The sequence below is a fragment of the Kogia breviceps genome, chromosome 14 (assembly GCF_026419965.1).
Source record: "Kogia breviceps isolate mKogBre1 chromosome 14, mKogBre1 haplotype 1, whole genome shotgun sequence".
NCBI lineage: Eukaryota > Metazoa > Chordata > Mammalia > Artiodactyla > Physeteridae > Kogia > Kogia breviceps.
This window is the reverse complement of record NC_081323.1, coordinates 50,115,289-50,137,461: the sequence shown is the minus strand read 5'-3', so window position 1 is coordinate 50,137,461 and position 22,173 is coordinate 50,115,289. Positions and strand designations below refer to the sequence as shown.

The 22,173-nt window shown below is 39.6% G+C and overlaps 1 protein-coding gene across 3 annotated transcripts in view; it reads left to right on the top strand.

Annotated features, from left to right (window-relative positions):
- The first annotated feature begins 207 nt into the window (after positions 1-207).
- ATRN (attractin) overlaps positions 208-22,173 on the top strand; it is a 160,782-nt gene continuing 138,816 nt past the window's right edge. For 2 of the 3 annotated variants that reach the window (XM_059037677.2, XM_067013940.1), the window contains exon 1: positions 209-793. In XM_059037677.2, coding sequence (XP_058893660.1) covers positions 408-793 — 386 coding nt within the window. In that variant the 5' untranslated portion in view covers positions 209-407. Of the gene's footprint in view, positions 794-22,173 lie in introns of all 3 variants that reach the window. The other variant, XM_059037673.2, reaches the window with a different exon arrangement.

Here is a 22,173-nt window from a genome sequence, read left to right as displayed (position 1 = left end):
GGTGCTTCAGGACCGCTACGCAGGGGCCGCCTCGCCGGGCGAAAGGATAAAACTAGAGCAGTAGAGCGCTTTGTTATAGAGGTCGGAAGGGCCTCCCTTAAGCCCAGGATCCGCGTTAGAGGTCCGCCTCCAGGGCCGCGCGTGCCCCGCCCACACACGCATGCGCCGACCCCGCCTCCCGCGCAGCTCTGGCCCCGCCCTCAAGATTGACCGCCCGAGCCACCGTCCGTACAGCCCCGCCCCTCACGGCCAGGCAAAGGAGAGCCGGTCGTGCCCTGTGGTGTGCGCGCGCGCGCGCGTGCGTGTGTGTGTGTGTGTGTTTTTGTGTGTGTGTGTGTGTGTGTGTGTGTGTGTGTGTGTGTGTGTATGTATATGTGTTCGTGGGGCACCGTCTCAGCCCCGGGAAGATGGTGGCGGCGGCGGCGGCGACTGAGGCGAGGCTGAGGAGGAGGACGGTGGCGACGCCAGCGCCCGGGAGCAGGAACAGCAGGCGGTGCCGGGACTGGGACGCGACCAGGGCTGGGAGGCCAGGGCTGGGGACCCGGCTGCGCCTCCCACGGCGGCGGTGGCGGCTGGTGCTGTTGCTGCTGCTGCTCCCGCCGCTGCTGCTGCTTCCCTGGGCGGCTGAGGCCGCGGCGGCAGCGACGGCGGTGTCGGGCTCAGCCGCAGCCGAGGCCAAGGAATGCGACCGGCCCTGTGTCAACGGCGGCCGCTGCAATCCTGGCACTGGCCAGTGCGTCTGCCCCGCCGGCTGGGTGGGCGAGCAATGCCAGCACTGCGGGGGCCGCTTCAGGTGAGTTGGGGGGGGGTGTCGGAGGGTAGGGCTCAACCAGAGGCCGAGGCTTAAGGGCCGCTCGAGACGGCCCCAGGCCGGAGGCGGCTGCCCGACAGAAAGTGGGGGGGGGGGGTAAGGCCGCCCCATGGTGTTTGAGGACCATTTGCTTCCGGGGAGATCATCGTCGCTGGCCTGGGGTCTTCCTGTAAGAGAAGTTGAAAAGGTTCGAGGCAAGGGTGGGGGCACCCCAAAGGGGTTTGGGCGCGGCGGACTACATGGGACGAAAGCTTAGGATCCCGAAGAGTTTCAACGCCAGTCTCTGAAACTGGGCCTCTTTCGGAAAAACGAGGTATAAAAGAAAAGGTGAGAGAGCCAGTCTTCCTTAAACACTTCTTTTGAACATCCCCTCGTTCTCTAGAGCCTGATGAGTTCCTGGACTGATTGGAGATGTGGGGTACTCCGAAGAAACAGAGCCCTGGGAGAGATTTGTTGTCTGGAGATAGAAGGGAAAAGGGTAGGATTGTGCGATATTAGAGATAGAAGAACCAGTGGTTATTGGCTCAAGGAAAGTGAAGAAACTAGTCTTTGGAAGCTCACTGGAGGAGGCGGATTGGAACAAGGTCTGTCATGGAGAGGGCATCGAAAGAGGTTCCTGTTTGCCCTGGTTTCTGGAGAATATGGAGTTCTGAGTTGGCCTGGTTCAGGGCAGTACCTCTTGGAGAGATGATTCATTAATTAATTAGTAGTTAACTATTATTTGCTTTAGTTGTGCAAGGATTTCTGGATAATCCAAACAGATTAGCCAGACTTTGGCCTAGTCCACAAGGAGTTTGGAATATAGCTAGAGAAAGATTTGTACATAGATAACCATAATCATAAGGGCTACAGAGTCATTCATGCTTTTGGCAGATATTTACTGAACTTTTTTGATGTCAGATGTGGAAGAGTGGGGAAATATGAAGAACAAGACGGACAGGGTCCCTGCTCTCATAGATCTTACATTCTAGTGCGGAGTCAGACAAGAAGTAAATAAATAAGTGAAAGAAAAGAAATAATTTTAGGTAATTGTAAGTGCTGTTAAGAAGGTAAGTCAGGATGGCCTGATAGACAACTATAACCAGTTGGTAACTTTAGGAGAAGGCACTCATTTGAAGTGATCTGAGACCTCAATGAGGCAAGGGAGAACCTGTGGGAATTCAGGGGCAGAGAGGGTGTGACTAGCTGAGGGGATACAAGGGATATTTTGAGGAGGAAGTGACGTTGGATTTGAGCACTTGAGGATAGTAGGGTTTGGAAGTGTGGCACTGGGAAAAAAATTTCAGATGGAACAAAGGATGCAAACAAAATTGTGGAGACCAGAAAGTAAAGTATTGCTAGTGCCAGGGTATATAGAAGAGAATTGCGAGAGAGAAGTTTGGAACCGTAGAATTACAGACTCACGTAATGTCAGATCTTCAGGGGAACACGGAGAACGTTGAAGAGCTGAGCTCTTTGTCGTTATGGAGAAAGCAAGTGATTTCAAGACTAGTGTACTGTAGGGCCAGCCTTGTACCTTTACTTAGGGTTCTGGGTAATGTGGTTCTGGTTTATGAACTACATTAATCTACACAAACTTGTTGAGGGCTACTCTGGGTTAGGTTATGAGATTATAGTGGTTAATGAGACAGACACAGTCCTGCTCTTATGAAGCTTACATTCTAGCTTGGGAACAGTAATCAATTTCGTGTGATTCTTTTTAAAGCTATGGAAGTGAAGAGGAGGGGGCAAACGGAGGACTTGATTTAGTTTGGAAAGGTAAGGTTAGTGTCTGAATAAGTGGCTTTTGAGTTGAGGTCTGAAGGGTGAAATGCCACCACCTACATGGGAGGTGGGGTGCTGAGGGGCCAGTATGTACAGAGGCTTGGAGATGACAGGGATCATGGCAGGATGGATAGAAAGCCAGGTGGCTGGAGCAGAGAGAGCAAAGGGGAGCATGGCAAGACTGGCGAGATAGGCAGGAGCCAGGCCTTGTGGAGCCCTGTTGGTTGGGTTGAGAATTTTGACCTTTAGCCTGTGAGCAGTAGAATAGCATAGTTCATCTTGTTTTCATGACATTACAGGCTTTTAGATTGGTGTCAGAGCAGGAATGGCCTTTGAAGATGGGGCCAGAGTATTTTGAATTTGAGGAACTTCCACGATCAAGTGAATGGATGGTTGGGTCAGAGGAGAGTTCTTCAAGTTCTGAAAATCTGGGATGCCTTAGTAGACCGTGGGGGCCCACAGGGTGGGGAGGGGTATATATAGCTAGATCAGTCTGTCTGTAATGTTCAGAGAAGGTGGACTCACTTTAAGCATGAGAAATGGTGGGCAACTAGATTGGAAATGTTGACATGGGTAGTAATGAGAACTTGAGATAAGCTGTGGGAATGGAGGCAGGGTTAGGTGCTCAGTGGTATCGTAGAGGTGAATGACAAGATCTTTCTTTGAAACTGGCTTGCTCTTGGGAAGAGAGAGGGAGGATGGTGAAGGAAAGAAAACTCCTATCTTAGGTGACTGAGAGGACGGTATTATCATTAACAGACACAGGGACACAGGAGGAGCAGATTTGAGACGTTTAATTTTGCACATACTGAGATTGGAGTGTTTACGGGGTTTCTGCCTTGTGGGACAGGTGTAAGCATTGGAGTCATCTACATATAGAGAAAGCAAGTCCAAGTGTCCATGTGGACAGTCCAGAGGATTGGAGAAAAGCTACTTGTTAGGGGGAACAGCCAGTCCTGACACTGGTTTTCTGAAATGGCGTCATCCGTGAGTGAAGGGGCTCCCCTGGTTGTTATGGACACTCCACTTGAGCCAGTTCCAGCTGCTGTCAGTGCTGTTTCCTGGGTAAAGAGTTATGACCTTTATTCTGATAATTTCATTATATTTTGTGGGCTTCTGGAATTTGCATTTTAAAAAGAAAGTAAGGGACTTCCCTGGTGGTCCAGTGGTAAAGAATCCACCTTCCAATGCAGGGGACCCAGGTTCGATCCCTGGTCAGGGAACTAAGATTCCTACATGCTGCGTGCAACAAGGCTCACACCACAACTACTGAGTTCGCACACCTCAACTAGAGAGCCCACATGCCTCAAACTACAGACCCCACGCGCTCTGGAACCTGCACACCACAATTAGGGAGAGAAAACCCACACACTACAACTAGAGTGAAGCCTGCGTGCCCAATGAAAGATCCCACATGCCTCAACAAAGATCCTGCATGCTGCAACTAAGACCCGATGCAGCCAAAGATAAATAAATAAACAATACATCTTTTTTTAAAAAAAAGTAATATTTTAAAAAGTGAAAGTAAGAGGAACTTACATTTCTAGGCTTTAAAAAAAAACCTTTCATTAAATTTTTAGTTGTAGGATTTTTTAGGGGAAGAGTGAAATGTTGCTTTTCATTATGTGTTGGTATGTGTCTTGATTTAACTTACAAACCTTTATTATTAAATTTTGAGACCTTAGAATGAATACCTTTCTGGTTTGGGTCAGCATTAGGTTGGTGTGATTTTTAAGCCTTTTATTTTTAGTTCCATAAATCCTGTGTTAAAATTGCTGTTATAAGGTCCTTTTCATTAATTGAAAGGAACGTAGGATAATAAGAGGGTTAGATTTCACTAAAGTTATCATACTGAGTCCATACTACATGCCACGGACCCGGTCAGGCATTTTCATGTATATTGTGCCATTTAATCTTCAGGACAACTCTGAGGGTGTTGTTTACAATTTGGATTATTGTGTGGGTATAGTTAGAAAATCACTTAATTTTTTTTCCAAATGTAAGATACTATAGAAATGATTAATTACAGAGGATAAAGTTAATGGTGTCAGTTTAATAAAAATAACTATGAAATCTTTGGTGGATGATTTCTAAAGCAATGCCACTTCCATTCTTTTTTTTTTTTTTTTTTTTTGTGGTACGCAGGCCTCTCACCGTTGTGGCCTCTCCCGTTGCAGAGCACAGGCTCCGGAAGCACAGGCTCAGTGGCCATGGCTCACGGGCCCAGCTGCTCCGCGGCATGCGGGACCCTCCTGGACCGGGGCACGAACCCGTGTCCCCTGCATCGGCAGGCGGACTCTCAACCACTGCACCACCAGGGAAGCCCCCCATTCATTTTTATGTGATTCATTAATCATGTTTTTCTACTTGTAATATCACCATCGAAATTTTTCTTTGGAGGATAAATATATCCCATTAAGTTAGAAAATAAAGATGTTAAGCTCATTTATGAAATAATATGCATTTAATTCTTTTAAGGTCCTGTATACAACTTCTGGGAGGTTAGAATACAATAATAACCTGCTGAATTAGAGCCTTATAGTTGCCCATGATATTAATACTGTCTATAGAAGAAAAAAGAAAGGCATTTATTGAGCATCTGTTTTGTGCCCAGCACATTGCAGTAATAGTAGTAGTAATAGTTGCAGCAGTAGCTGCTTCCATTTTTCTAGCATTTCTCCATTTTTTCCAGGTGTTGTGTCAGGGGCCTTTTAGAAATTATTCTTTTTAATCCTTAGAGTGAAGTTATTCCCATTTCGTAGTTGGGTAAACTGAAGCTTGGAGATACAGAGTAACTTGCCCAAGGTTACATACAACTTGAGAAAAATTGAGATTTGAACTCAGGCCTTGTCTAATTCCCAAACATATGCTTTCCATTGTACCATTTGGCCTCTCATTTTTTCTGAGTTTAGTCATCCTTTATGGACATTATTTGGAAGGGCTGACATAATCCCAACACTCTGAGAAACAAAGGAGGGAAAATAGGTTTGTTACAATAGGAAAGCTAGCATTAAAAAAAAAAAAAATCTTAATTTACTTGAATCTGTCTGGCTACTGGCCTGAGGACATAAATATGCTTTTCTAACTAGTGAAGTGAAAATTCTGGAAAAAAATTTGATAAAAGAAGGTAAAATAAATACTTGAAGCCCTAAATTTATGTTCATGAATCAAATTTAGACTTGTCTGTTTTTCCCAGTAGCATATAAGCTCCATGAGGCAGGAATTTTTTATCTGTTTTGCTCAGTGTTGTATTCCCAGAGCCTAGAGCAGTGGCTGAGACATAGTGCTCAATAACTATTGTTGAATGAAGGAATGAAGTTCTGCTATATATTCTTTATGACTTAAAAAAAAGGCATCTGTACCTATATGACTGCCGTGTTTGTCTTTTGTCCTTTTATTTCTCCTGAATTCCATTGTCTTGTCTTCCACTGTTTGCTGGGCAACTTTATTGGGATGTTGTGCTGTCCACCTCATACTAAGCCACATTGAAGACCAAACTTCTTATCCTCATTGAAAAAAATAGTGTTTTCCTTTGTACTTCCTTATTTCAGTAGCAAATTCTACTTTAGATAACCAAAGGTCAAAACTTAGGAGTAATCTTTTGCTCTTTCTGTTTATTCTCCCTTCTCTAAAGTCTTACAAATGTGTTCCTTTCCATTCTTCCTGCTGCCATCCTAGTGCACTGGCCCTTCACCTTATTGCTGACCTGTCTCTGTTGCACCCTGGCTGGTTTCTTGCACCTCCAGAATACATAGTACCCTGTGTCATATAATCCCCTGAGAATATGTATTACTGTCTTGCTCAGAAACCTTCCTAACATACAAAGGGACCTAGGGCCAGATCATTAAACTCTATTCCAAGGAGTTTGGGCCTTATCCTTTTGTTTTGTTTTTGTATTTTATTTTATTTTGTTTTATTTTATTTTTAAATTTATTCTGGCCATGCTGCACGGCTTGCAGGATCTTAATTCCCTGACCAGGGATTGAACCCGTGCCATGAAAGCACAGAGTCCTAACCACTGGACCACCAGGGAATTCCCTGTTTTTGTTTTTTGATTGAAATACAATTTATGTACAATATGTTAGTTTCAGGTGTACTACATAGTGATCTGACATTTGCATACCTTATGAAATGATCATCATGATAAGTTTAGTAACTATCTGTTCCCTTACAAAATTACTGTAGTATAGGGCTTCCCTGGTGGCGCAGTGGTTGAGACTCTGCCTGCCGATGCAGGGGACCACGGGTTTGTGTCCCGGTGGGCCTGTGAGCCATGGCTGCTGAACCTGCGCGTCCGGAGCCAGTGCTCTGCAACGGGAGAGGCCACAACAGTGAGAGGCCCGCGTACTGCAAAAAAAAAAAAAAAAAATTACTGTAGTATTATTGACCATATTCCTTATGCTGTATATTACATCCCTGTGGCTTATTTATTTTATAATTGATTGTTTGTAACTCTTAATCCCCTTCACCTATTTTACCCCTACCTGGGCCTTATCGTCTTGGAATTGATAACGTGGTCTAAATTACTGACTTTTTAATACCGAATCTCCCAATGTTCCAATCATGTTGGGCACATGATCCAAACCCTAAGTTACCGCGGGCAGTAGTTTTAACTTGTTTCTTTGATACCACATAACTGGGATTGCCAATTTCCAGCTCAGGATCAGGCTGTTCTCACTGCCCTGTACTTTAGCTCTTTTTATCTAGTTTCACATTCAGAGGCTCATTAATTGTCACTCTATTTGTAAATTGTATTGGATACAATTTCTATCAAAGTTCTTTTAGTGACAGATGCCCAACTCAGACAAGCTTAAGAGAAAAAGATGGGAGAGATTTATTGGTTTATGTGACAGAAAAGTCCAGGGGATATTGTTAGCTTCGTATGTGGGTAGATCCAGGTGACCAGTTGGTCTCTCTCCTTCTCTCTTTACTGGCCTCACTTTCAGGCAGGCTCTCTTCATGTGATGTTTCCAGGAGCTAAATCAAACTGGAGAAGAGTAACTTTTCCTTAGGAGCATGTAACAGATAAGGAAGGGTGAGAGTCTCGCTGGTTGGTCCCTTATCCTTTACTGAAGCAGTCACTGTGGCTAGTGTCCTGGGAATGTTCTGACTGATCATACCTGAGTTGAGTACCTCTCTGGAGCTGGGGGATGAGGGTCCAACTCCATAGATGGCAGGACTGAGAAAGGGGAAGGAAAATGGAAAACACACTTATTGTCACCAGAAAGTGGGGCCAGTACCAGGCAGGTGAGGACAGTGACATCCCTGCCTATTCTTAGAACCTGCTATTTGGTGAATACTCAGTAAGTGTTAATGATGAAAATTGAGAATGGTCTGGAAAATATTGTATCATGTAATGAGATGCTGGTCCCCCAGTTTATCAGAAATTCACTCCATGAGGGACCCACCATGTGGAATGTTGAGGTTACTGCAGTGAAGACTGTTCTGTGTTGAGATTAACTGAATTGATAATAGAGCCAAGTCATTGAATGGAAGTTATTCATCCCTTGATTTTGTGACAGGGAAAAAAGAGAGGATTCTGGGAAGAATTAACAGAATATGTGCTTATGTTGTGTGAATTTATGTTATTTTGGGTGAAAACTGTATATAACATACTTACATAATAGACCTTTCAAGTTTTTGGCTGATTCCTGGAAGAGTTTACTTAGATGAAAAGGTAAAAATATGTTTATTGAGTAAAAAGAAAAATTTAGCATGAATGTCTTAATATAATTGCCTAATATGTTTGAAAGCAGGTATCTGACATTTAAACTTTACCTCTGTAAAAGGCTCCCAAGATAGGCAAATGCATTTTATTTACTACAATATAGAAGACAGATAAATATATAGGGAAAAAGCAGAGTATGTTTATGATCAAAACAGTTTTTACTGATTGTGATTAACTTATTTGTAGGTTATCTTTATCTTGAGAATTAAATATAGAAGTAGGTACCTGTTAGTGTGGTTGAACAGAAATCATATTGGTTTTTCTCTTTAAATACAATCTTGTTTCTAAAACTGAAATGAAACTGTGGTTGTACTTTCCCTAATGATTGTATGTAGAAATTCATCAGCCACTAACCTATTATGAAACTTGTTTCTCATTTATGCTCTTTACTGTTTTCTGTGATTTCCCAAATGCATTGTGGAAGAAGTGACTCATTCATATATTATATACTAATCTAATCCTTCATTTTATTACTTTCTTCCTTCCATTTTTCCTTTTCTCCCTACACTTTCAAATTGGCCCTTTATTGTTAGCCTGACTTTTTCTAATTTTTCCTCCTTAGGGTGAATTTCTTTTATTTACCTTGCTTTTTTCTTTCTCCTCATTTTATTGATGTCATATCCCTTTAACTGCTTTTCTTTTAACACATGAGACCCTGGTTCGATTTCATCCTTTCAGTTTTTAATTCTTTAAGTTTTCTGTTTTTTCAAGTACATTTTGAGTAAACCTTAATTCAGGCTATTTATTTATGTGTTTACTTATCTAGAATTCTCTTTCACTTATAGAAGTTAATTTTAGTTATGGCTGAATTGCCTCTTTATTTTTTTAGAATTTGACATTAACAGTGTACAGTTATTAAGTTGAATGAATTTTCCAATTCCTCTTGGTACTTTTTGCATTCTAATTAAGAATTTTCTAATTTGTTTATTAATAAGCCTATAAGCATTAGAGGCTGAAATTGTGTCAGGTGCTGTTAAGGTACACAAAAGTAACCTCTTGACCAGTGTTTCCTATATTTTTTGATTCACAAATCCTTTCACAAAAATGTATAATCTTGTGGACTATCTTAATTACACATTAAAACATGTATCCTTTTTATTTATTTTTTATTTATTTATTTATTTTTTTTTGCGGTACGCGGGCCTCTCACCGTTGTGGCCTCTCCTGTTGCAAAGCACAAGCTCCGGACACGCAGGCTCAGCAGCCATGGCTCACGGGCCTAGCCGCTCCGCAGCATGTTGGATCTTCCCAGACCGGGACACAAACCCGTGGTCCCCTGCATCGGCAGGCGGACTCTCAACCACTGCGCCAGCAGGGAAGCCCCTTATTGAGATTTTTGATTGGAATTTCACCTGTTATTGAGATTAGCCTGGAGAAGTTCGTCATCTTTATCAATAGAGACTTCTCATCTAGAACATACTTTATATTTCCATTTATTTAGGTATCTTTTATGTTTTAAAGTAAATTCTTATAACTTTTTTCAAAATGGTCTCACATACTTTTATTGGATTTACCCCAGATATATAATTTTGTTGCTATTGCTAAACCTAATTGATTACTGTAGTACATAGGAATGAAATTTTTGATTTTTATTTTTATCAGTATTATCATTATAACAGTAAGCAATATTTACCTCATAAGTCTCTGTGGTTATCTGAGTGACTTGGCTGATCTCTAGTGAGCTTACCTGTTTGGGTCTAGGCAGGAGCTTATCTGGGCTTATCTGGTAGGGATGGGGTGTCGAAACTCTCTAATCCACCTTGAACCAGAAACTGTCTGATTCTTACCATCATTGTGATGGTAGAAGTGCAAAAGCAGAATTGATTTTCTTATATATTGAACTTATATCTAGGAAACCTTCTGAAATTCTTGTAGTACTTAGAGCTTGTGAATTCTACTAAGTTTTCTATGTTGATAATCATGCTGCCAATAAATTGTAATAGTTTCTTTTTTAAAAAATAAACTTATTGGGCTTCCCTGGTGGTGCAGTGGTTGAGAATCCGCCTGCCGATGCAGGGGACACGGGTTCGTGCCCTGGTCCGGGAAGATCCCACATGCCGTGGAGCAACTAAGCCCGTGAGCCATGGCCGCTGGGCCTGTGCGTCCGGAGCCTGTGCTCTGCAACGGGAGAGGCCACAACAGTGAGAGGCCCGCATACCGAAAAAAAAAAAAAAAAAATTAAAAAAAAAAAAACTTATTTATTTTATTTATTTATTTTCGGCTGCACTGGGTCATCATTGCTGCACATGGGCTTTCTCTAGTTGCGGCGAGCAGGGCTACTCTTCATTGCGGTGCACGGGCTTCTCATCACGGTGGCTTCTCATGTTGTGGAGCATGGGCTCTAGGCACGTGGGCTTCAGTAGTTGTAGCACGCAGGCTCAGTAGTTGTGGCTCATGGGCTCTAGAGCGCAGGCTCAGTAATTGTGGCGCATGGGCTTAGTTGCTCTGCAGCATGGAGGATCCTCGCGGACTAGGGCTTGAACCCGTGTCCCCTGTGTTGGCAGGTGGATTCTTAACCAGTGTGCCACCAGGGAAGCCCGTAATAGTTTATTTCTGATCTGTGTACTCTGTGCTTCTTTTTCTTGTCTAATTATTGAATTATTTAAGGTCTATAGGACATTGTTGAACAGTCTTGTTTCTGACTTCAAAGAAATCTTCTAGAATAGTGCCTGGCACATAGTAGGTGACCAGTGATCATTTGTCCTTTAATCTGTTAATGTGTTAAGTTACACTGATAGACTTTCTAATTGTTTGACCATCCTTATATCCCTGAAATGAACTCAATTTGGCCATGATATATTTTTAATATAGATTTTCTGGATTTGATTTGGTAATACTTTTTTTGGGGGTTTTTATATCTATGTTCATGAGGTTTTCTTTTGGCAAGGGTATCACATTTTGTCTATTGTCTTTATTTTGTCTTCACCCTTAAATGCTGATATATTTGGGAACAGAATTTAAGACCGTCTCTATAGAGAACTGGCCAGATCAGGGAGTTGGGCTGAGCTACTGTAGGAGAATAAGCTTGGATGAGAATTTAATCTAGGGCATCATTGGCCTAGGAATAGAAGAGGGACAAAATGGGGAGAGAGGAGGGACAAAAATGGGAGTGGTTTTGTAGGCTGAGTGAATGGGGTGAGGTAAAGGAAGAGTTGATAAGTTTTGAAAGATAGGGTGGATGATGACAAAATTTTTTGGGGAAAAAAGAAAAACCAAGAGGTAAAATGAAGTGGATTTAATTACTTAAATTTTTAATATAGGAAACATTGGTCTGAAACGGGTCTAGCTTTGTGCTAGAAATATAGTTTGGGCAGTTGTTATCACATAGACGCTAGAGGAAGCTGTGAATGCATATGGGATTGCATTTAGGGGGATCATAGAGAACTGGATTCAGGACAACTCCCAAGGACAGAGCCCAGGATTTGAGCAAAGGAATTGTCCCTTTTATGGAGTCTTTCAAGGTAGATGATTTATTATTTTTTACAAATGTGAGGGATCCATATTACTTTGTGGTAGTTTTGATTATCATCATGCATGGTTATAGTAGGATATTCTAAACATTAAACATATAGCACTCATAATAGTTACAGATTTATTATTTTTCAGTAATTAGGACATGTGCTTAATCTGTTACAGTTTAGGGCTATTACTATAAATTTTCATGACGAACTTTTCTCATTGTATGTTGATTTTAAAGAATTACTAGATCAAAAATTTCTAACTAAAAATGAAAGTTTAGAATGTAGAAATATTTTTAGTATTGGTGTCAAAAATTCAGCCACTTAGTTTTTTTTTTTAAACATCTTTATTGGAGTATAACTTTTACAATGGTTGTGTTAGTTTCTGCTTTACAACAAAGTGAATCAGTTATACATATACATATGTTCCCATATGTCTTCCCTCTTGCGTCTCCTTCCCTCCCACCCTCCCTATTTAGCCACTTATTTTAACACCTAGAAATTCCAAGTTTGTATGTGGAAGATTTGTTCTTAATTCGGAGTATGTATTAGAATCATTTGTGGAGCTTTTAAAGACACTAATGCAGTGCTGGGTCCCATCTGAGAGTGGTTAGTGTTGTGGCCCTATTATTTATCGTTTGTTTTTTAAGCCTCTGTGGGTGATTTTGTTGTATACTCCAGTTGAGAACCCTATATCATGGATTTGGGCAGGGGCTAAATTTGTTAGCGTATTTTTTTCTTGGTTATATAGTTAACTTCTTTGCTTAATACTGTGACAGCAGAGGCCAGAATACCAGCAGATGAGTTGATCTGTCCTCCTCAGTGAGACTATTTGCATTTTTATGTGGACTTGAATTATGAAACAAAATTCAATAGCAGGTTAGTCTGGGCTTAGATCACTAAGAGGACTAGTTAAATAAAATATGTTATGTCCACACAATGGAGTACTATAAATGGAGTAGCTATAAAAAGGAATGAGGATAATCTATGTATCAGCTATGTGGTCACCTCAAGACTATATTGTTAAATGGAAAAAGCAAGGAGCAAAACAATGGCATAGTATGCTACTAGTTTTCAAATAAAGGGGCTATACAAATATATACACCTACATTGTTGTGTATATACGTAGACCAAACAAAGGAATGATAAACCAAAAACTAAGAAAATGATTACTCTAAGGAAAGGGAGGGAATGGGGTGGCAGAAACAGGTATAGAACCTAGACTTCTGAATGTACTTTGTGGATTAGGTTTTAGAACCATGCAAATGCTTTACCATATTATAAAACAAAAATGAAATAAAATTAGGGAGAAAAGGTAATTCCTAAAAATCAAATGCAAAATGAAATGTGAACCTAAATGCATATCATGTTTGAGGCTGAAGCACATAGAGACTATTTCAAGTCACCTTGAAGCATAGTAATTTTGGATGTTTCTAGTGGTATATACTCCCAGGGATAAGGAACTGCAAAGATATCATAAACTGTTTCTAGTAATCATATAACTGGTAGTAATATTGGTATTGTTATTCTGGAGGTGTGTTTCATAAAGTAAACAAGTGAATACTTATATTGGATTGAGACCCTAGATTTTTGAATGGAAAAGAGATATAATCAGAGAGTTGGGTAAGAATTCTAGGATCCTAAATTTGAGTTGGAAATGTCAGTATGAGGTCATGATGTATATTTTCCCTTTAAAAAATGTATTTTCTAATTCTCTCTACTGAAAAATCTCAGAAATTAAGCTAGATAGCATTAAGCACTTGTAGTGTCAGACTTTGTTCTCTTAAAAAATAATTCTCACTAGAAGGAACCTGGAGTACCTTGGAAAAATGTCTTATTTCATGTTGGAGTCAGAAAATCTATAGTATGAGCCTGGAACATATAATCATATCACATCACAAGCTATTGGGGAGATTTCTGTTTCTATCAATGGTAGAATAGCTTTTTCTAAGGCAGCACTCCAACTGAGAACAACTAGAAAAGCTGGAAAAATATTTTTTTAAAGTCTGTTTGGAAGCTTTGGAGAGTGAGCAGGGCAGACAACAAGGACTTGAGAGGCCAAAATTTTGGAGAAAAGGAGAGCACAGAGGGGTGAGGCCAACTTTTGGTATAGGTTTCCCCATGGAGTGATTGGCCGATTTGAAACATGTAGCTAAGTGGTTAAGCAGAAAGTGGTGGCAGAGAGGCTGAGATTCTAAGCAGAGTTTTTGGTAGTCATGCAGAATTGGGGGACAGAATTGGAGTTCAGAGCTTGCAAAGAATGACGGGCACTGGAAAACACCCCAAGCTTTTAACTGGGGACCCTGAAGGATAGACTACACTTTATGCTTAAAGGTGAACTCAAAGTAGATCAGCTCTCAAAAAAAGCTGAAGCCAAGCTTTTGAATCACCTCAATCCTTGATTGGATTAAGATCTGTTCCTAGCTTTGTTGCTTGCTAGAAGCAGATATAAATCTTCTCTGGAGGAAGACACTGTCATCAATCATTGATTCAGGTTCTCTGTATAGTTTTTATATACTTAGTGGTAACATATGATGTATTTATATGTAACTATAGTATATATTTACAATGTGGTAAATATTTATAAAACTTAGTCTGGCATTCAATTTTTAAAAAGATATATAAAAATGAAAGAACTGACTGAAAATCAAGAGAGAAAATAGATAATTGAAAAGACCCATAGGGAGACTTCCAGTACAGATAAGGTGGTATATACCCATTTTCCCCAGCTAAATCCGACTGTAAGTCCTGGAATTTGTGCAGAAGACAACCAAAGGAGAACTGTGAATGGTTCTAGGAAGGTGATCTGTTTCGGGACCATGGGATTGAAAGAACAGCATAGCCGTAGCATTTTGCATTCCCCCCACAGAAGAAGGCCATCTAGTTCTGGTGTTTCCTGACCTCCCCACCCTGACCTAACAACAGAACACAGTCCAGGTGGGTTCATGCCCCCACTGAATCAAATGGGAGTCCCTCTGAAAACATCATGCAAATTCGATACCATTGGCAAGGGGGATCAACTATGAGCCGCCACTGAATATGGGTGCTGAGGAGAAGCATACTCCTTCCTACCTGTCTTGAGACTTCCCTTTTCTGCTGAGAGATATCAAGGCAGATAGGCAGAACTGATAAGAGAGACTCTGCTACAGTAAGCATTCTCGTCTGAGAAGTGTCTTTCTCCTCGAGGGCTTGAGACTCTCCTCCCCAAACCAAAGACCCCAAGGTGGGCACTACTGGCAAAAAGGACACAGCTACAACTGGCCTAGTCCTAAGTCTCTTTGGCTATGTGGGCCTGAGCTGCTTCTCCCCTACCCAAGAGACACAGGGGCAGATGGGTTGAACTGGCAAGAGGGGTCCAGCTGTAGCAAAGGGCACATTCTGGGAAGCCTGTTTGTCTCTGTGGACTCAAGACTTGCCTTTACTACTCAGAGACACTTGGAAACTGAGGGGAAACCTAGGGCCTCCCCCACCAAGAGACACTTGGCAACACCCCTTTTGCCCCCTTAGGCAACACTAGCAGGGACCAGCGGGAGCCTAGTGGTACCAGATAAACAAAACAAGCCAAATAAGACCAAAAAGGCTCTGAAAATTAACCTGCCATTTGAACAATAGCCCAGAAAAGTAGGCCAAGATCCACATTCTAAAACTAAACAGGGTGACAACCTGCTAAAGTAAAAGATTTAGTAAGACCCTATGTTAGTGGTGTTCTAACATAATAGACAAAATGTTCAAGATACAATAGAAAATCACTCATCATACCAATAACAAAGGAAACTGCAACTTGAATTAGAAAAGGCAATAGACACCAACACATGGTGAATCAGATGTTGGAATTTTCTCAGAATTTTAAACTAGCTATTATAAAAATGCTTCCAAATCAATTTAAAATATCTTGAAACAAATAAACAAAATCTTAGCAATAAACCAAATAAAATTATTTAGAACCAAATTTAAAATATTAGGACCAAATGAAAATTTTAGAATTGAAAAACACAGTAGCAGCAACAACAACAAAAAAGTGGCTGGATGGGCTCAATAGTAGAGTGACCATGAATAATAGATGGTAGCATCAGTAAACCTGAGAACAAAACCATAGAATTCACCCAATCTAAACAGAAAACAGACTAGAAAAAATGATCTATGAAGGACAAAAGATACAGCCTTCGTGTTATTGAAGTCCCAGAAGGAAAAGAGAAAGCGAATGGGGCTGAAAGAGTATTTGAAAGAAATATGGCTGAAAATTTACCAAATTGGCAAAAGAAACACATCTACAGACCCAAGAAACTGTGCAAATCCCATACAGGATAAACCCAAGGAAATCTACACCAAATGCATCTTGAATTAAACTCTTGAAATCTAAAGGCACAGGACACAAGGTTATTATACAGAAGTCAACTGCTTTCCTGTGTATCAGCAATAAAGAAGTAGAATTTGAATTTAGGAACAATGCCATTTACACAGCACTCCCAAAAGTGAAATATCGGGGATAAGTCTAACAAAATATGTATAAGATCTATATGAGGAAATCAATAAAACTCTGATGAACAAAATCAAAGAACTGAATAAATGGAGAGATGTTGCTTGTTCATGGATAAAAAGACTCAGTATTGTCAAGATATCAGTTCTTCCCAACTTGATCTATAAATTCAGTGTAATCCTATTCAGAATCTTAGCAAATTATTTTGTGGATATTGACAAACTGATGCTAACGTTTATATGGAGAGACAAGAGACCCGGAATAGCCAACATAAGATTGAAGGAGGAGGGAAAAGTTTGAGGGCTGACACTACCTGACAGCAAGGCTTACTATAAGGCTACAATGGTACCACAAGACATTGTGGTATTGGTGAAGGAATAGACAGATAAGTGGAATAGAATAGAGGGCCAGAAACCTAAAGACAAAGAAAGAAAGTCTTAAAAGTAGCCAGATAGAAATGATGCAGTACCTATGGGGAATACCAATTCACATAACAGTAGATTTCTCATTTGAAACCATGGGCACCATTGGAAGTGGCACAATATTTCAAGTGCTGAAATAAAAGAACTGTCAATTGTGAATTCTGTATGTAGCACAGTTGTCACTCATGAAATAAAGGGAAATAAAACATTCTCAGGTGATGAAAAACTAAAAAGTTGTTGCTAGCAGACCTAAAGAAACAATAAAGGAATGAATCTTGGAGCGTCAGGAAAGAGATGATGGAGAGAGTAGAAATTTCGATGCATACAATAATAGACTCTCCTTTTCCTCCTGAATTTTAGCAGTCATTGATGATTGAATCAAAAACATAAAACTGTTTGATACTAAATATGCTTATAGTAAAGATAAAGGACCTAAATGGAAGTGAGGTTTCCATACCCCACTCAAAGTGGTAAAACGTTATTACTAGAAGATTGTTGGGCTTCCCTGGTGGTGCAGTGGTTAAGAATCTGCCTGCCAGTGCAAGGACATGGGTTTGAGCCCTGGTCTGGGAAGATCCCACATGCCGCAGAGCAGCTAAGCCCATGTGACACAACTACTGAGCCTGTGCTCTAGAGCCCATGAGCCGCAATTACTGAGCCTGCATGCTACAACTACTGAAGCCCGTGCGCCTAGAGCCCATGCTCCGCAACATGAGAAACCACTGTGATGAGAAGCCTGTGCACCACAATGAAGAGCAGGCCCTGCTCACCGCAACTATGGAAAGCCTGTGTGCAGCAATGAAGACCCAATGCAGCCAAAAATAAATAAAATAAATAAATTTAGTTTTTAAAAAAGATTGTTATAAATCACATATGTATATTCTAATACCTAGAGTAACCACTGAGAAAACTATACAAAAAGTTAAAAACAGTATACATAAATCAAGGTAAAATCTTTAAAAATGTTCAGATGACCCACAGGAAGGCAAAAGAGAGAAACAGAAGAATGAGATCCAGAGAAAACAAATATAAAACAACAGATAGAGTGGTAGACTTAAGCCTTAACATATCAGTAGTGATGAAAAAACGTGACCAAGTTATATGCTGCTTGTGGGAAAGTCACTTCAGATTCAACAATGTAGTAGGTAGAAAGTAAAAGAATGGAAAAATTATACCATATAAACATTACTTTTAAAAAGAGCAGGAATGGCTTTATTAATATTTATAGATTAGATTTTAGAGTATAGAAAATTGCCAGAGACAAAGACATTACATAAAGATAAAAATAACAGATTAAACATTGGCAGGGATTAAGGATAGTGAGTGTGTGAGGAAGATGTGGGAGGCAGGTGTGTGTGGTTATTAAAGGACAATATGAGGAATCCATGTATTGTTGGAACTGCATATCTTGACTGGTGGTGGATACATGAATCTACACAGGTAACAAAATTGTACAGAACTTACACAAACACACATACATGTACACACATGAGTAAGTAAAATTGTGGAAATCTGAATAAGATTGATTTATCAATGTCAGTATTATGGTTGTGACATTATACTATAGTTTTGGAAAAGGGTTACCATTCGAAGAAACTGGTTCAAGTGTACAACGAATCACTGTATTTTTTCTAACTGCATGTGAATCTATTATTTCAACTAAAATTTAAATTATTTTTTAAAAAGAGGTTCAGGGAGACTAAGAAGACATAATAACTAAATGCAGTGTAGGATTCTGGATTGGCTCTTGGAACAGGAAAAGGACATTAGTGGAGGCACACACACACCAGGAAGCCAGCAGTCGTAATGATTAGAAATAGGCTTTGAGATAAATAATAACTATCTTTAAGAATTTAAATGACAAGATGAACAATTTCATCAGAGAATTGGAAAGTATAGAAAAGAAATTAGTGGAAACTGAAAATACATTTACTGATTTTAGGAACCTTAGACACAGATGAAGAGAGAATCAGTGGATTGCAAAATATATTGGAATTAAATAACTGAACAGAAATACAGAGAGACAAAGGGGTGAAAAATACCTAATCATTCACTCTCTTTGTATGTGTCTTTCTGTCTCACACACACAAACACACTCACATACACAGTTTATTTCCTTGAAGCATTTGAGAATAAACTCTGTGTGTGTGTGTGTGTGTGTGTGTGTGTGTGTGTGTGTACCATGGCTCTTGACCCTTTAAAATACTTCAGCATGTATTTTCTAAGAATAGTGATTAAGAGACTTAAGACTTAAGTCTTAAGATATAATTTTCACCGTCAGTAAATCTGACATTGATATAATGCTTTTATCTACTGTTTGTACTCCCCATTGTCAACTGACCGAATAATGACCTTTCTGTCATTTCCCTGCCTCCAGTACAAGATCCAGTCTAGGGTTAGGTATTGCATCTGATTGTCATGTCTCTTTAGCCTGCTTTAATCTAGAACAGGGGTCAGCACACCTTTTCTGTAAAGAACCAAATAGTAAGTATTTTTGGCTTTGTCTCGATCACAACTGCTCACTTCTGCTATTATAGCATTGAGCAGCCATTGCCAGTAAGTGTGCAAAAGATTGTGGCTGTGTTCCAATAAGATTTTCATGAACAAATGGCAGGCTGGATTTTGCCCAAGGACTATAGTTTTCCAGCTCCTGATCTAAAACATTTCTACTACCTTTCTTTGTTGTTGTTTGTTGTTTTTAATGATATTGGCATTTTTTCATAAATACAGCCCCCGGGTTTTAATTCAGTTAAAAAAATTTTGCTTTTGTTTCATGTTTTCTCGTGGTTAGATTCAAGTTATGCATCCTTGGCCGGGATGCTGCTTAGGTGGGGAGGTATCCTTCTCACAGTATCATATGTGGAGGTATACAATGCCTATCTGTCCCTTATTTTTTATATTTTATTTTCCTGTTTGAGATATTATCTTATTTTTCCACTAATTCCTCCTTGCAACCATTAAGCAGTATGTGAGGAGACGCTTTAAGACCATATACATATCCTGCTCCTCATCAGATTTTCTTCCTGCTTTTTTACATCCATTGATGTTAAAAATACTTTAATACTCCTCTCTCAGTAACTAACAAGAAAGATTTGAAAACACTTGGCCTAATTGACGTATAGAGAATACTGCACTATACAGTTACTGTACTCTTCTAATGTTCATGAATCGAAGAAGAAACCACCTCAGTAATTTGAAAATATTTCAAACCGGATGGTAATGAAAATATTTTATCTCAAAGCTTTGGGATACCACTAGTGCCATGCTGAGAATGAAGGTTACAGCTTTAAATGCATACATTAAAAAAGAAAAAAGATTGAATCAGTGATCTAAGTTATCAACTCAAGAAAATAGAAAAAGCACTACAAAATATACTTAAAGCCATGGGAATGAAATAATATAGATAAGAGAAAAATTAATATAAAATCTATATACACAATACAGAGGATTAACAAAGGTAAGCATTAAAAGACTAGTAAAATTGATAAACTGCTAGAGATTGATAGAGAGAAAAAGAAACAAATTACTGATATCAACGATGATAAAGGAGCCATCACTATAGATCCTACAGACATTGGAAAAATCATATGAGGATATTATTAACAAGTTTATTCCAATAAATTTGAAATTTTTAAATGGAATGGAAAACTCTAGAAAAACTAATTTACTAAAGAGACAAATCCAGGCCCAGATGGCTTCAATAGTGAATTCTTGCAAACTTTTATAGGACCAATCTTACACAGACTCTTCTAGAACATAGGAAGAGAGGTGAAATCCATTTTTTTTTATGCAGCCAGCATATGTTTGTTATCAAAACCTGACAAAGAAGGAAAGCAGCAGGTCAGTCTAACTTACAAACATATTAAAAAAAAATTAAACAAAATATTTGCAAACTGTATCCAGCAAAATGTAAAAAGAATCATGACCAAATTGAACCTAACTTTGGGTTTCTTGGATTTGAGAAATTCAAGGTTGATTTAACAGAATAAAGGAGAAAAACCAAATGATCATTTCATTAGATGGACAGTTATTTAAAAAGAAAATAGAATTCAGTACTCATTAGTGGTAAAAAAATCTTTAATTTAAAGAATAGGGACTTCCCTGGTGGTCTGGTGGTTAAGACTCTGCACTCCCAATGCAGGGGGCCTGAGTTTGATCCCTGATCAGGGAGATCCCTGGTCAGGGAACTAGATCCTGCATGCCGCAACTAAGAGCCCACATGCCACAACTAAAAGATCCCACATGCCGCAACTAAAAATCCCACATGCCACAACTAAAACATACCACATACCACAACTAAAGATGCCACATGCTGCAACAAAGATCCAGCATGTGGCAGTGAAGATCCCATGTGCTGCAACTAAGACCTGGTGTAGCCAAATAAATTTAAAAAAAGAAAGAAAGAAAGAAAAAAAGAATAGAAAATTACTTCCTTAATCTTGTGAAGACTTCATACAAAGAATTTAGGGTAAATATCACACTGTAGGGTGAAATGTTGAAAGCTTTCCCCTGAGATTGGGAACAAGACAGGGATACTTACCATTACCAGTTCTTTTCAGTGTAATAATGGAGATCTTAACCAGTTGTAATAAGACAAGAAGTAATAAAATATAATAAAAATGTTAGAAAGGAGAAAATAAAATAGTAATTTTCTTTACAGATAATATGCCTGTATTGTTCATAGTTTTTGCCTGGGATAACCAGGAGAATGGTGTTCCAGTCATAGAGATGATAGTTTTGTTGTAAAAAATATATGCAGTTGGTACTTAAGGCTTTGAGACAGTTTGAGATCACTTACCCAGTGAATTTAGGTAGAGAAGCATACTGAGGTTGGAGCCTTGGGGCATTCCTACATTTAGATATTGGGATAAGCAGTTGGACTTACCAAAGGGGACTGAGAAGAAGCTGCCTGTGAGTCCAGAGTGTAGCGTTTGGGAAACCAAGTGGAGAAAGTGTTTTAAGAAAGAGGGAGGCGCCCTGATTTCAAACTATATTACGAAGCTATAGTAATCAAAACAGTATGGTACTGGCACAAAAACAGACATATACATCAGTGGAACAGAACAGAGAGCCTAGAAATGAGTTCACACTTATATGGGCAATTATCTATGATAAAGGAAGCAAGAATTTACAATGGGGAAAAGATAGCCTCTTTAATAAATGGCATTGTGAAAACGGGACAGCTACATGCAGAAGAATCAAAGTGGACTACTCTCACACCATGCACAAAAAATAAATTCAAAATGAATTAAAGACTTAAATATAAGACATGAAACGATAAAACTTCTATAAGAAAACATAGGCAGTATGCTCTTTGACATCACTCTTAGTTTTTTTGGATATGTCTCCTCAGGCAAGGGAAACAAAAGCAAAAATAAACAAGTGGGACTACATCAAACTAAGTATATTTTGCACAGTGAAGGAAACTATCAAACAAAAAGGCCACCTACTGAGTGAGAGAAGGTATTTGCAAAAGGTATTTTCAATATGGGGTTAATATCCAAAATATACAA